Genomic DNA, 15,385 nt, shown 5'->3' with positions numbered 1-15,385 from the left:
AAAGTGTTCACAGCTTTTTCAAGTTCGTGTAAAACTTCATGAACTTGAAATTTGTACGATGAACAAGATTTGAAAATTGTCCAGTAAAAAAATGTTCATGAATCCGAAAAGTGTTCGGGTTCTCATTTTCTTTCAAAATTTACTTAAAGGTCATGAATTTGAAATTTGAACAATATTCAAAAATATTTGTGAATTTGAAAGAAATGCAAAATCCCTACATTTTTTTGTTTGAGCGGTACAAACGAGTTAAAGGAAGCTCGAATAGTTGATCGCTGGTGCTAGGGCCTCCCTTTTTCCCGTTAGAGATGACAACAAAGTATCATCATGCTAAATTCAGCCAAGAATCTTGCCAATTAAAGGCTATGATATGTAGTAGTGAATCTTAGCAAGAATCTTTATCAATTAAAGGTCGAAGATCTTCTGGCTAGGCTTTTCAAAATGCAAAGGAATTACCAGATACTTTATAGGAAAATCACCTACTACACACTAGTAAAATATATCCGCAAAAGCATGTAATTCAATAGTATCCATGTTAATAGGCACCAAAGCAGTCTTGTGATAATTAATCCCCGTTCCAGAAACTTGTTCAAAAGAAGCCAAAATCCACTTAAGGCTAAGAGATATTCAATGACCATTCTCCAAAAAAGGAGGGTGTGTCTCCATATTGGAGGCACATGAACCCCTCCACTAAATTAGGAGACAACCCCACTAATCAAACTTGCTTGAGAGCCTTTGACTAACATCCCAGAGAAGGCATCTACTATCAGGTTAAGCAAGAGAGGAGACAAAGGGTTACCCTGTCCTAAAGCTTAACCAGTAAGAAAAGAAGTCATTATCCTCCTTATTTAACAAGTTTAGCCGTGCACACATTGGGCACGATGCGTCGATCTCCATCCATACCTTGGCGCTAAACCCTGAAATGCATAGAGAGGCTGTGTGTGGAAATACGTCATAAAAACTTCTTTGTTGACGGTGTACATGGTGCGTCCCATTATCATCGTCATGGCATAACATTCGGTTTTTCATTTTCTAGATGGAATAGCATTCGGTTTTCCGGTGCACAGGAAGATTCGGTTTCCCGTGTTACTCTTTTTTTAGCAAAGTTTGCTGTGTTACTGGGACTGACCAAACAAAATTCAATCGGTTCGTTATTTTAACACATACATACAGGTGTTTTTTTTAGAACAGAAATCGTCATTTTAGCAGGTTAACCGAAGAAGCCGAATTCATCCCGGCCCAGATGTTGAGAGTACAAGGCATCCCGGCCCAATTAGAGCCGCCGCCTAGGTCACGCCCCCCACCCCGACTCAGCCGCCGCAACCGCATCTTTTTCCCCATCCTCACCCCGACTCCCGACGGCCGACGGGCCATCATCCCGATCTCCGTCCCTCCCTGCTCGGCACCCGCCACCCCCATGGCGATGAGGGCGCCGGTCGACGACGCCATGGGCGCGGTCTTCATGCGCCTGCCGGCGGACGACCCCAGGAGCCTCGCCCGCGCCGCCGCCGTCTGCAGGAGCTGGTGCGCCATCCTCTCCGACCCCGGCTTCGCCCACGGCTACCGCGCGCTCCACGGGGGGCCGCCCATGCTCGGCTTCCTCCACAACGAGTACCGCAACGGCAACCGCTTCGTCCCCACTTCGACCTTCCGCCGCCGGCCGTCCCAGGACCGCCCAGACTGCCAGGTCCTCGACTCCCGGCACGGCCTCGTCCTCCTCTACGCCCCTGCGTACGACCCCCCTTTTGAGGCCCGCGACCTCGTCACCGGCAACTGGTGGGACATCGACGACGACCCCAAGTGCCGCGACATCATGCACTGGCCGGGCGACGGCCCCGACGACTTCTTCAGCGGGACTGGGATACGCTGTAATGCCACGGCGCTCTGCGCCAAAGATCGATGTGGCCATCTCGACTGCCATGGCGGCGGTCCTTTCCTCGTGGCCTTGGTGGGCTCTGTGGAGGAAGGAGGCATTGCCCTCGCCACTGTCTACTCGTCGGAGACTTGTCAGTGGAGCGACAAGATCTCTGTTCGGAGCCCGGGTTTGCACACTGACGACGGAGGGCACACTGCTGTGGTGGGAGATAAGGTCTATGTCCCCAGTTATGAGTGTGACAGTCTCGTGGAGTTCAACATTCGTGAGCAACAACTATCTGTGATCAATGTGCCAGAGAACCTGGGCCAGGGATTCCTTTACCTCATCGGTGTGGAGGACGGCATGCTGCTGTTTGCATCCGTGCTCAAGCCTAGACTCTATCTATTGTCAATGGAGGCTGGTCCTAGAGGAGCTGCGGCATGGGCACGATGCAGGGTCGTCGAGCTCGAGCCATTGCTCCCTCCCCGTGCCCTCTTGGACATGTCGGAGTCGAACATCTGGGCGGTTGGTTTTGCGGAAGGGGTTAGCGTCATCTTCCTCAGAACACCTGCTGGGTGTTACGCAATTGACCTTAATTCAGGCCGAGCCAACAAGGTGGGTGAATTTAGCATTGAAAAGGTCATGCCCTACGCGAGGTTCTGCACTGGAGGTACTTTTTCCATTTTTATATACAAGACCACAAACTCAAATTACAGGTACCAATGTAAAAGTTAATTTCTACTTTGAAAGTCAGCTTTTCTTTTCGTTTAGTGAGATCATTAATACCCCACATGCATGCAAGAAAATTGAGTGGAGGAAGTAGCTGACTGTCATTATGACTGCATGCATGCAACTATTAAAGAGGTTGCTAGTACGAGAAAATCTCATTAATTTTGCCTCAATTAATGTTGATGGCCTTGTATAGATGCAAAACATATATTTCATAGTGGTCTTGTATATAAAAATGGAGGGAGTACATACAGACTAGTCAACAAGGTGCATGATGAACAGGGCATTGAAAAGGTCATCACCCCCATGGCGATGCCGCTGAGTCCGCCGCCGCTGGTTGACGACGCCATGCGCGCGGTCTTCATGCGCCTCCCGGCGGACGACCCCAGGAGCCTCATCCGCGCCGCCGCCGTCTGCAGGGGCTGGCGCGCCATCCTCTCCGACCCCGGCTTCGCCCGCGGCTACCGCGCTCTCCACGGGGCGCCGCCCATGCTGGGCTTCCTCCACAACGAATACCGCAGGGGCAACCGCTTTGTCTCCACCTCGACCTTCCGCCGGACGGCATCCCATGACCACCGGGACTGCCACGTTCTTGATTCCCGGCACGGCCTCGCCCTCCTCTACGCCCCTGGGTACCATGCCCCCTTCGATGTTTGCGACCTCGTCACCGATAACTGGCGGGAGATCGACGACGACCCCAAGTGCCACAACATCATGCACTGGCTGGGCGACGACCCCGACGACTATTACAATGGCAGCATACACTGTAATGCCACGGTGTTCTGCGCCATAGACCGATGTGACCACCTCGACTGCCATGGTGGCCCTTTCCTCGTGGCCCTGGTGGGCTCTGCGGATGAAGGAGACTCATCGGAGACTCGTCAGTGGAGCGACATGATCTCCGTTCAGACCCCGGGTCTTCAAATCGATACCGGGGGGCGCACTGCTGTGGTGGGAAATAATAAGGTATATGTCCCCAATTATGAGGGTGACAGCGTCGTGGAGTACAACATTCGTGAGCAACAACTGTCTGTGATCAAGGCGCCAGAGATCCTGGACCAGGGATACCTTGACCTCCTGGGTGTGGAGGATGGCATGTTGCTGTTTGCGTCAGTGCGCAAGCCTAGACTCTATCTATGGTCAATGGAGGCTGGTCCTGGAGGAGCTGCGGCATGGACACGACGCAGGGTCGTCGAGCTCGAGCCGTTGCTCCCTCCTCGTGCCCTCTTGGACATGTCGAGCTCGGATGTGTGGACGGTTGGTTTTGCTGAAGGAGTTAGGGTAATCTTCCTCAGAACTCCGGCTGGGTTGTACGCAGTTGAGCTTAATTCAGGCCGAGCCAACAAGATGGGTGAATTTAGCATTGAAAAGGTCATGCCCTACACGAGGTTCTGCATTGGAGGTACATACAGACTATCTCGTACTGTTTTTTCAAACACGTGCACCAAGATATGAATGCTAAACATGCCATTGACTAGAATTTCAGTGTTTTTGCTTGTGGCTTACATTGTTGAGTAGTTTAAGTTCAAGAGTGCCCAAATACGTTGATGAATATGTTGCTTTATTCCTCTCATTTTCTGCTTAGGTAGATAGATATTTGTATTCAGGTCTGCTCGCCTTCTCTGGTTTTCTGTCTCTAGATATGTAGTACTGCTACATTATTCTGATGTTGAGTCATGCCGCAAAGTCGGCTTATTGTAGGCAACCACTAGTAGTCTGTGATTTTTCCTGTCATGCCGTCTTTGATGTTGATACAAGCCAGAGGAAAGAAAGAGTAGTTGGTGCTGATTAAGTAGGCAGCTGACCTGAAAACTCAATGGTGAATGTGTAGTAGGGGCTATATCCTGTATGTTTTGTTTGGATGCTCTAGTATGTATGTTTTTTCGCTGGTTATGCTCAAGAGTTGGTTAACCTAGTCAAAGCTTTGCTAATCAGACACTGAGCAGTTTTCGTTGTTGTGTACCTCCAACGCGGATGCATTCCATCTATATATAGTTTGGTGGATATGGACAGCTAAAGATGAAATGATTTTGAGGGGGCAAAGTGCTCCTTTCCCTGTTTTGTTCGTCATGTTATCTGATCAATTCTTTGTTACGGTGCAGCATGGGGCCGGTTGCCGGCCTCCAATGAAGCCCCACACGCAGTTGCTGGTGGTACGATGATGTAACCAAATGGCGTCAAGAAAGATGGATCTCTCTACTTTTGCCTCCCAGAAAGACTTTGAAGATGAGCTGCTGCTGCTGGCTGCGTTGGATGGTTTGGTTAGGGTTATTTACAAGAACAAGAGCTCTTTGTATCTGCTACCTCTGTCTTTGTGTCTTCGTGTCAGGGGTCATCCTCCTTTTCGGAAAAAAAAAGAACTTCTGTCTTCGTGTTTTAGGAGTATGTCATGCTATGAAATTCAAATTTCAAATACAGCCCATGTCTTGACAAAGACAAGCTTGGTTTCAACCAGTGGTATTAATGTGGCTGGATTTACAGCTTATTATGATGAGTAAGGTGCTACTCAAAACTGGATTGCCTTGTTTTCACTTGAGTTATGGATCGTGCTTAGATTTCAAAACATTGTGAATGGCGCACACATGCTATTCATTTTAAAGAAGCTCGTCTTCTTACAAGCTATGTCATGGCAAGCATCTCAATATCAGGAGCAGATGCATTCAGTGAAGTTTGTTGAATCTTTGTTTTGCATATTTACACGCATGCGTGTGTACGATAAGGATACACTGGAATTCATGTATTTGTTCTCGGTTTGTATCATTTTTATCTTAGGGTAATTTCTATCAAGTACTACTAGTCCGACATCAAATTCTGAATAAATAAATTTACAGAGCTCCATCTTTCATCGAACTTATACGATACTTTGAAGATTAACAGTAGCAAGAAACTGCTAATAGTGCAAGAAAGCAGAGTAATAACCAGTGACAGCAACAACACATCAACATCACAGCATTGCATTGCACCATATGGGGTGCTTCTTTCAGACCCCAGACTTGGTTCCAGGTGCCTCAAACTCACCAGTATAGTGTGGATCCCTTAACCTTCACCGAAGGCGCACCGGAGTCGTCGTGTTTTCCTCAACATTGTATTCCTGTTCCATGTCCATCCCATACATGACCATTAAACACCATTATTGTAAGATCTCCATAAACCGCCTGTTGCAGCTGTTCACATGGCATAAAATGCCATACCTTGTTGTCCTAAGCCTAGAAGTAATCAAATGATTGAACCCTACTCTTCTTCAGAAAATAGATCATGGCCTACACCATCTAGCTTACTGAGGAACCCAGAATCCAAACCAATTTACTAGTGACAAAAAAAAACATGAGTGGTTGTACCTGATGAAGCACCTGAATGGCGAAAATCTTCCGGTACTTTGGCAGTGGCTCTCTTTCCTCAAGGTTGGGCAATCAGCATTTTCCCAACCTCCGCAGTTACTTTTTTCTAGCAAAAACAAAAGAAGCACAATTAGTCCATCCGTAGAAAGAGCATATCAACGCTGATTTTCGTATCAGATGATAACCCAATACACCCATTTATATTGGTCAAACATCATTCTAAACATAGGTGAGGGTATTATACAAGGTAAAATTGGAAAGCAAAGAAGATGTAAAGCCAAAGAGGAAGTGCACAAATTATGTGGATATGGTATCATCGCACACTCACATTCTTAATCGCCATTCATCTTAGAAACTAAACATATTTGTTGTTGGATGGTAGAATGACATTATAAATAGTGACAAATGGAGCACATTTTGCTGCCTCTGATTATGCTACTAAAACAAGACAATAATTGAACCAATTTTTAAGTAACAACATTTATCACAAAGGCAGAAGGGTATAATTGGCAAAGGAAACTTGCATCAAACTCAGTTCTAGACTTCTACTGCCCCATTTCACTAGGCAACTGCAGCCTCATTGAACTACATTACAGAGAAGTAAATTGCTAGGACCATGACGCTTAACTACAGAAGAGGAGCTACAGCCGTATCGATATCTTTATGTGCAGAAATACAGAAGAAGTTACAAAGAATGTTGCTGAAGAAGATTCTGAAGATAATGATAGCACCCTTTAGATTCAAGACCGGGCCAAACTGTGAACTGATGACATATTTTAGAACGGCAATTTAACCTCTGATGCGTGGTAACCAGAAGGCAAAGGTGGTGACATTTCAGATGAGGAAGATCACTTAGTAAAATGCTTAACTATTGTGATTAAAAATTTGAGCAGTCTCAACAAAGAATTGGTAATTGATCAAAGAAATTGGCTTTTATCAGCATATTCTCTGTACCCAACAACTACACAGAATCAAGTTGTATTGGTTCAGGAGTGGAGGGGCTTCTTCTGCCTATTAAAACAAGTTAAAAGGAACTACAGAGATGATTTGCAACAGAAGTAGGCCATTAACAAAGTTTCTAGTAATCTGTAAACAAGTACTACCAATATTTTTTTTGTGAGGGCGACTTTGTTTACGGTCAAGAGCACACTTTACCTCTCCCTCAAACCAATTCTATCTCAACAGAGTTCCAATTTGGTTCTGTTCCACAGATTGCTTTCCTCTTTTGATCTATAGGCTGAACAGCAGATCGTTGGTCCGATCGACCATTCTCGTAAATTAATGATGCATCTTTTCAAGAAAAACATCTGGGAGTTATATGATATCTCTGAGAGTTAAGATTTTATCTGGTACAGCAAATAAAAGTTCACACCATTGGAAAGGCGCCAAAAGTGTTGCATTTCTGCAGTGATCTAGCAGGATCCATGTTGAAACAATTAGGTTCTCATTTTGAGGATGACATGTGTGCTCTTCTTACGGTAGAGCAGAGAGATCATCATGTTGGCATATCAATAAAGATTTTGAATCTGTTAAAATCAGATCTGAACTTACTTCTCTAGAAACTGCCAATGTAAAAAGAATGTATCCTTGTATGAGAAGATTTCCCCATTTTTTTCTTTCTATTCTTCACTTTTTTATTTTAGAAATCTTGACAAATTTCGAAAAAGTTCAAAGTCTTCAGAATTTGTTTGAAATTACAAAATTTATTCACCTTTTCAGAAAAAAAATTGAATTTCAAATTTGTTCACTCTTTTAAAAAAATGTTTGGGAATTAAATTATCCTGTGAACGAGTTTTGAAAAATATTCGGTGAAAAAATTCAAGAATTTAAAACCCCTACAATATTTTGTCTGAGCGATACAGACGCGCTAGATTAGTCCATGGACTGGCTAGATTAGCAAAGTTCTTTGATTCTGGTGTTTGGATGAATGAAGCTCCTGTTTCGATCACCCATCTTCTTATAAACACGCAACACTTATTATAAATGAATAAAGAGGAGGTTTTTTAGTTTAAAAACGCACAGATTTTTTTGAGGTGTAAAAAAACACAGGTTAACCTTTTTTATTTTGAGTGCTTAACACAGTTTTTTTTAGGCAAGAGTGCTTAAGACAGGTTAACCTTTTTTTAGACAAGCTTAAGACAGGTTAACCGAAGAAGCCGAATTCATCCCGGCCCAGACGTTCTGTGCAAAGCCAGCCCGGCCCAATTAGAGACGCCTTGACGACTAGAACTAAGGTCACCCCGACTCGGCCGCCGCCACGACTCCACCCCCATCCCTGACCCCGCCGGCCGACGGGCAATCCTCGCGACCTCCACGCCCCCTGCTCGGCGCCCGCCATCCGCATGTCGATGGCGCCGAGTCCGCCGGCGCTGGTCGACGAAGCCATGCGCGAGGTCTTCACGCGCCTGCCGGCGGACGACCCCAGGAGCCTCGTCCGCGCCGCCGCCGTCTGCAGGAGCTGGCGCGGCATCCTCTCCGACCCCGGCTTCGCCCGCGGCTACCGCGCGTTCCACGGGGCGGCGCCCATGCTGGGCTCCCTCCACAACAAGTACCGCAACGGCAACCGCTTCGTCCCCACTTCGACCTTCCGGCGGCGGGCGTCCGAGGACCGCCCAGACTGCCAGGTCCTCGTCCTCCTCTACGCCCCCGCGTACCAAGTCCCCTTGGACGCCTGCGACCTCGTCGCCAACAAGTGGTGGGAGATCGAGGCCGTCCCCAGGTGCGGCGACACCATGCACTGGCACGACATCTACGAGGGCGTGCTACACTGCAATGCCACGGTGCTCTGCGCCAGAGACCGGTGCGACCACCTCGACTGCCATGGCGGCGGCCCTTTCCTCGTGGCCTTGGTGGGCTCCGCGGACGAAGGAGGCATCGCCCTCGCCACCGCCTACTCGTCGGAGACTCGTGAGTGGAGCGACAAGATCTCCGTTCGGAGCCCGGGCTTGCAGATCGACGACGGAGGGCACACCGCTGTGGTGGGAAACAAGGTCTACGTCCCCAGCTACGAGTGTGACAGTGTCGTGGAGTACAACATTCGTGAGCAAACACTATCTGTGATCAACGTGCCGGAGAGCCTGGACGAGGCACACCTTGACCTCATAGCTAGGCGCGGAGGACGGCATGCTGCTGTTCGCGTCCGTGCTCAAGCCCAGACTCTATCTATGGTCCATGGAGGCTGGTCCTAGGGGAGCTGCGGGATGGGCGCGACGCAGGGTCGTCGAGCTCGAGCCGTTGCTCCCTCCCCGTGCCCTCTTGGACATGTCGGACTCGGACGTGTGGGCGGTTGGTTTCGCGGAAGGGGTTAGCGTCATCTTCCTCGAAACACCGGCTGGGTTGTACACAATTGCGCTTAATTCAGGCCGAGCAAACAAGGTGGGTGAATGGAGCATTGAGAAGGTCATGCCCTACACCAGCTTCTGCACTCGAGGTACAAACTAGCCTCATACTGTTTTTTTCAAACACATTCGTCAAGTTATGGACTCTAAACACGCCATCGGTCATATCATCTGATCAAGCCTTTGTCTGTTACGGTGCAGCATTCCGTCGGGTGCTGGCCTCTGACGAAGCCTCACGCGCGCTTGTCGGTGGCGGTACGACGGCGTGACCAAGTGGCGTCGAGATGATGGATCTGTCTACTTTTTTCCTCCCAGGAAGACTTTGAAGATGAGCTCCGGTGGGTGTCTTCTGCTGCCGGCTGTGTTGGGCAGTTTGGTTATCTCTCTGGTGTTGCCTGAACTCAAGTTAGTTTGAGTGTGTGTGTGACCCAGCAGAGCAGGACATCTATGGTTCTACCTTGCAAGTTGACACAGACTTGGTTTCAATAGCATTATTATTAATGTAATTTTGTTTTGGGATTCAGCATTTCAATAATAAGGATACAATGCAATTCATATATGTATCCTCGGTTTCTATCATTTCTAGTAGCACCAAACACATAAACTGAAGTGCTCCTCGTCGACAATCAAATTCTGAATACATAAATTTACAGAGCCCCATCTTCCATTGTAAATGTACATGCAACTTTGAAGACTGGTAGTAGCAAGAAACTGATAATAATACATGAAAGCAGCGTAACCAGTGACAACAACACATCAACACCACAACATTGCATTGCACCAGAAGCCAGAAGGATGCTCTTCCAGATTACAGACTTGGTTCCAGGCTCTGGTGCCTCAAACTCACTAGCAGTGTGGATCCCTTATTCTTCATCAAAGGTGCAGCAGAGTTGTCGTGTTTCTTTGCGACATTGTATCCCTGTTCCATGTACATACCATAAATGGCAATTAAACACCATTATTGCAAGATCTCCGTAAACCGTCTGTCGCAGCTGCGCAGATAGTAGTATCAAATATACCATACCTTTTTGTACTAAGCCAGTAAGAAAAATCAAATGATGATCGGAGCCCCACTCTTGTTCCGGAAGGAAATCACAGCCAACACCAACTAGCTGGCTGAGGTACCCATAACCCAAACTAAGTAACTTGTGAGAACAAACATTAGTAGTTGTACCTGGTGAAGCTCCCGAATGGCCAAGATCTTCCAGTACTTCGGCAGTGGTCTTCGTTCCTTAATATTAGGCAAGCAGCATTTTCACAACCCACGCAGTTACTTTTCTAGCAAAATCAAAAGAAGCCCAATCAGTCCATCTGATAGAAAGAGCATATCAACACTGACTTTCGTACAAGATGATAACCCAATGCACTCACTTATAGTATTGGCTAAAAATCATTCTAAGAAAAAAGTGAGGATATTATAAAAGGGAAAATTGGAAAGCAAAGAAGATGTAATGCCAAAGAGGAAGTACACAAATATGTGGATACGATGTATTGTCTCACACTCACATTCTTAATCACCGTTCATCTTAGAAACTATTCATCTTTGTTATCGGATGGTAGAATCGCATCATAAATAGTGAGAAATGGAGTCTTTGCTGTCTCTCATAATGCTACTAAAACAAGAGAATAATTGAACCAATTTTTAAATGATGACATTTATCACAAAGGCAGAAGGGTGTAATTAGCAAAGGAAACTTGCATCAAATTCAGTTCTAGTGCGCTGTTTCACTAGGCAACTGTAACCTCATGACATACATTACAGAGAAGGAAACTACGAGACCATGAGGAGAGTTGTTTAACTACAAAAGAGAAGAAGTTACAGGCATGCCTGACGCATTTATGTGCAGAACTGCAGACGGAGTTAGAAATTATCATGTTTAAGCGTTGACGGATGAAACTAAGGGACTGAATTTAGCAGCTAGGATACTAGTTAAATTGGCTAAAAGTTTGTAGGCTTGTAGTCTGCAAAGAATGTTGCTGAAGAAGATCGTGATGGCACCCTTTCCATTCAAGACCGGGCCAAACTGCCAACTGGTGATATTATAGTATAGCAGCAAACGTCAGACAGCAAAATTTAACCTCTGATGCGTGTAAACAGAAGAGAAAGGTGGTGATATTTCAGATGAGGAAGAATGCTTAGTAAATGCTTAACTTCTTGCGATTAAAATAAGAGCAGTTTCAACAAAGCATTAATACTTGATCAAGAAAATTGGATTTTATCAGCATATTCTCTGTACTAACAACTACAGAATCCAGTTGTGTTGGTCCAGATAGGGCATATGGTCCAACGTCAGAAGTGGAGGTGCTTATTCTGGCTATTAAAACAAGTTAAAAGGAACTACAGAGAAAATTTGCAGCAAAAGTAAGTCATTAACAAAGTTTCTATTTATCTGTGAACAAGTACTACCAACGTATTTTTGTGAGGGCAACTTAGTTTATGGCCAAGAACACACTTTACCTCTCCCTCAAACCAATTCTATCTCAACTGAGTTTCGATTTGAGTCTGTTCCAGATTGCTCTGCTTTTCCGATTCATAGACTGAAGGGCAGATCGTCGGTCCAAGTGACCATTCTCGTAAATTCATGATGCATCTTTTGAAGAACATCTGGGAGTTATAACTTTGCACCATTGGAAAGGCACCGCGAGGTGTTGTATTTCTGCAGTGATCTAGCAGGATTCATGTCAAAACAATCAGATTCTCATTTTGAGGATGACATGTGTGCTCTTCTTACAGTACAGCAGATAGATCATCATGGTGCCATATCAATAAAGATTCTGAATCAGTTGAAAGAAATTCTGGACTTGCTACTCTAGAAACTGTCAATGTAAAAAGAATGTATCCTTGTACAAGAGTGACCCATAGTATGTCGAGAGGTAGTCCCATCTGATCTTACGACCAGAGCTAGTGCCCTGTACCACTGATTCAAGCAATCTTGAGTGTTACACCTTCTGAGAGACTCTAATCTTGCTATCTCAATATTTGAAACTCCTTCTTTCACTAGAATTGGTTTTAATGCCTTGAAAGTTACATCGTTTGGTGGTGTGCTCGATGCCAACATCTTCTGAAATATTTTCACAGCCTCCTCCATTTTCCCACCAGATACGTACATCTGAATCACAGAATTATAACTTAATGCTTGAGTTAGAAGCCCTAAAGCTTGCATTTCCTTGGAGATCCTGTGAGCTTCATCGTAGCGAGCAACTTTCTTGTACAAGCACACCATCATCGCATATGAAAATTCATTTGCGCTTCCCGTAATCTTCAAATTCTCAAAAAGCTCACGTGCTTCGTTCACCATACAATGGTCACTGTAGAGGCCAATCATGCAGTTGGATGCATAAAGGTTGGTGTCAGTATCTAATGATTTCAGAAGCTTGTATGTTTTTTGAGCCTCTGCCAGATACCCTGCTTTTGTGTAGAGTTTGATCAAAGAATTATAGATCGAAGCACTCTCACATAAACCAGCCTTTGTCACTAAACCAAAATATGCTGCAGCTTGCTGGACATTTCCAACTTCAGCATATGTATCAATTAAGATAGAGTAAACATATGCATCCGCGTGGACCCCCAAAGTGACCATTTCTCTAAATAGGCATTCAACCATGTGCAAATTCCCATTCTTAGTAAAGCTGCTAATCACCACAGAATATGGAACACAGTCAATCGGCATTTTAGCTGCTTGCATCTTTCTCAAGTAGTAGAGTGCTTTCTCTGGCAGTTTAGCAGTTGACAGGAGCTGAATGAGAGAACTGTAAGTCAAGTAATCAGGTAGCACGCCGTACCTCTCCATGCCAGCAGCTATCTCACAGGCCTCATCAAGCTTCTCTGCTAACCCATATGCTTTGATCATAACATTGCACACAGAAACGCTAAGCTTCTTCCTCTCCAGGCAACACACAAAGGCCTTTTCCGCGAGGTTTATGTACCCTTTCTTCCCAAATGCATCAATATTTGCAGAAAAGCACTCGGACTCCATCTGATTACAGAACCTCTCAAACCAACACCACGACTGCTCAAGCATCCCAGCATTTACATACATCCTGGTTAGAGCTGACTGCGTGTATTCATCGATCACCAGGCCACTCTCGTCCATTTCTTTAACAAGGGCTTCTGCTTTACTGACCATTCCCCTGGTACAGTACCCATACAATAGCGTGCGGCAGCTCACAACATCCGGCACCAAATTTTCGGCTTTCATCTTACAGAAGTAGTGCTCCGCGACATCAATTTCATTGCTTTCTCTGTACAGTGAGATGAGTGTATTGTAAGTCCTGGTGTCAGGAGGGCACTGAAACTCCTCCATCATCCTCACCAAAGAAGCCACCTGCTCCATCCTATGGTGTTTACCCCAGACATGAATCAGTGTGTTGAATGTAATAATGCTCGGCGCAACACCTTCCCTCAACATTTGGTTGAACATGTCTGACACTTTCTCAAGCTGCCCAGACTTTCCATAAGTATCAATCAAGGTGTTGTAAGTGTACAAGCTATAGCAGAGATGTCCATCCGACCCTGTATCTGATTCAGAAGACCATCTTTGAAAGAAAATCTCTGCCTTGTCATACTCTCCAGCCTTCTTATGCGCATGAAGGACAGTGCTCATGGTGACCTCGTCAGGCACCAAGCCGCGCTTGCACATGTCCCCGAGCCACAGCAACGCCGCCGTCTCCCTGCCCCCTTTGCAGTACACATCGATCAGCGTACCGTACGTCGCGTTATCCGGCGCCACGCCGCAGGAATGCATCTGGCGCCACAGGCCCGCGACGAGGTCCCATCTCCTCGCGCGCCCGACCGCGCAGAGCACGACATTGTAGTGGATGACATTGACCTCGTGCCCCCTCTGCCCGCGGAACCAGTCGAAGATCTCGACCGCCCGCCGCCAGTCCTTCTGCTCCTTGAGGATGATGGTCCTCTCCCGGCTGCTCAGCGTGTCCCTCCACGGCCACAGCGCCTCCCCGACGTCCCGGACGCGCTCCAGCGCGTACAGCATCGCCGGGATGGACCCGCCGTAGCCGGCCAACCTGCCCCTACCCTTTCCCATTTGCGCGGCAGCACTCTGCCCGGTGGTGCCGGCGACGGTGGGTGGAACCACCACCGCATTGGGGCAAGCCTCGGCGGTTCTCGCCGGAGCCGCTGAGACCGCGTTGCTCTGGAGCGCGAGGCCTTTGTCCCTGCGGCTGGCGCCGGGCACCGAGGCCGCGAGGCTCGACTGCGGATTCAGCGGCGGCGGCGGCGCGGGAGCACGGTGGAGGAACCGGTCGCACGGGCTCAGCATCGCGCCCTGCAAAACAGCCGGGCGTGAGTTCCGCCGGTATTTGGGTCCAGAAATGGGAACAAAGCGGCGAGCTCATACCTCGAAAATCAATGGCCGGGGACTGCGGGCCGGGCGGGGGAGGCAGCGGGAGCGCGACGAGGGAAAGGGGGAAACGGCGGCGGCGGCGGCGGCGCGGGTGTTTCAGGCGTCGGCGGTGGGCGATGGGCGGCGCCGAGGTGCGGCACGGCAGGCGGTGGCGGGCTAGAGGAGAGATTTTGGGGCGGCTTTGGGTTGGGTCAGCAGCAGGAGGAAGGAGATGAGTTTGGGGGGATGTGGATGTGGATGTCAAAATCACTATCTCTCACTCTACCTGACCGGAAGTTTGCTCTGATATTTCACCCTAAAATTTCGAAAGTTGCTTTCAAATTTTTGAAAACTCGTCACAATTTTTGTGAGAGGTGGTCTCGTTTCAGAATGTTTATCCTAATCTTTTGACAAATTACTCTGTTTTTTAGAAAAAAATATGACAAAGACTCTAAAAAAACATGACAAACTTTATTAAAAGAGTGTCATGGGTTGGGTTGTGAAAGCGGGAGAGTGAGTGGGGCGGTCTTACATCATCACTTGTCACAGATCTTTATTTATTTAAGAATATTAGGCTACCACTTTTCTTGACCATTTTATTAAAAAAAGGTTTTATCATTTGTCACTAGTTGTGTCCCACTACTCAGTATTTTCATTAAAAGTTATAATTGATAAAAAAAATCATCGTTTCATGAGATGTTTGCTCAAAAATGCCATTAGAAACCTAAAAAATTCCATCATTTTGTTAGGTGTTTGCTCAAAAATATCATTGGACAGTGTTACTATCAG

The 15,385-nt window shown here is 46.8% G+C and overlaps 3 protein-coding genes and 1 pseudogene across 10 annotated transcripts; 3 read left to right on the top strand and 1 right to left on the bottom strand.

Annotated features, from left to right (window-relative positions):
* Nucleotides 1-1,280: 1,280 nt before the first annotated feature.
* On the top strand, nt 1,281-2,999 carry LOC147972510 (uncharacterized). Its single transcript, XM_087521497.1, has 2 exons — nt 1,281-2,522; nt 2,864-2,999. Exons 1-2 carry the CDS (start codon nt 1,415-1,417, stop codon nt 2,869-2,871), a joined length of 1,116 nt encoding a protein of 371 aa, XP_087377623.1. The 5' UTR covers nt 1,281-1,414; the 3' UTR covers nt 2,872-2,999.
* Nucleotides 2,888-5,075, top strand: LOC125510273 (uncharacterized). Its single transcript, XM_048675412.2, has 2 exons — nt 2,888-3,983; nt 4,684-5,075. The coding sequence occupies exons 1-2, from the start codon at nt 2,888-2,890 to the stop codon at nt 4,746-4,748; spliced, it is 1,161 nt and encodes a 386-aa protein (XP_048531369.2). The 3' UTR covers nt 4,749-5,075.
* Nucleotides 5,076-8,183: 3,108 nt separating this feature from the next.
* Nucleotides 8,184-9,743, top strand: LOC125510272 (uncharacterized; annotated as a pseudogene). The gene is made up of 2 exons (XR_015602572.1): nt 8,184-9,349; nt 9,459-9,743. The product of XR_015602572.1 is annotated as an uncharacterized LOC125510272 (transcript).
* A 114-nt stretch (nt 9,744-9,857) lies between these two features.
* LOC125510270 (Tetratricopeptide repeat (TPR)-like superfamily protein) lies at nt 9,858-14,861 on the bottom strand. 7 transcript variants are annotated; one of them, XM_048675407.2, is made up of 4 exons: nt 14,612-14,861; nt 11,716-14,539; nt 10,282-10,535; nt 9,858-10,176 (listed from the first exon to the last, which is right to left on the bottom strand). In XM_048675407.2, exon 2 carries the CDS (start codon nt 14,531-14,533, stop codon nt 12,068-12,070), a length of 2,466 nt encoding a protein of 821 aa, XP_048531364.1. In that variant the 5' UTR covers nt 14,534-14,539; nt 14,612-14,861; the 3' UTR covers nt 9,858-10,176; nt 10,282-10,535; nt 11,716-12,067. The 7 variants fall into 7 exon arrangements, with proteins under 7 accessions (XP_048531364.1, XP_048531362.1, XP_048531363.1 ...); XM_048675405.2 differs by having other exon boundaries at nt 9,858-10,249; nt 10,432-10,535; XM_048675406.2 differs by having other exon boundaries at nt 10,432-10,535.
* Between the last annotated feature and the right edge of the window lie 524 nt (nt 14,862-15,385).

Source organism: Triticum urartu, chromosome 5A (assembly GCF_056163025.1).
Source record: "Triticum urartu cultivar PI428250 chromosome 5A, HENAU_Tu73, whole genome shotgun sequence".
NCBI classification, from domain to species: Eukaryota; Viridiplantae; Streptophyta; class Magnoliopsida; order Poales; family Poaceae; genus Triticum; species Triticum urartu.
This window is presented reverse-complemented; position numbering and strand designations above follow the sequence as displayed.

Excerpts from the sequence above, each read along its gene's own strand:
- LOC147972510 (XM_087521497.1), top strand. The coding sequence starts at position 1,415 with ATGGCGATGAGGGCGCCGGTCGACGACGCCATGGGCGCGGTCTTCATG.
- LOC125510273 (XM_048675412.2), top strand. The coding sequence starts at position 2,888 with ATGGCGATGCCGCTGAGTCCGCCGCCGCTGGTTGACGACGCCATGCGC. Across the intron at positions 3,984-4,683 it reads CACGAGGTTCTGCATTGGAG|CATGGGGCCGGTTGCCGGCC; the intron begins GTACATACAGAC and ends GTTACGGTGCAG.
- LOC125510270 (XM_048675404.2), bottom strand. The coding sequence starts at position 14,533 with ATGCTGAGCCCGTGCGACCGGTTCCTCCACCGTGCTCCCGCGCCGCCG.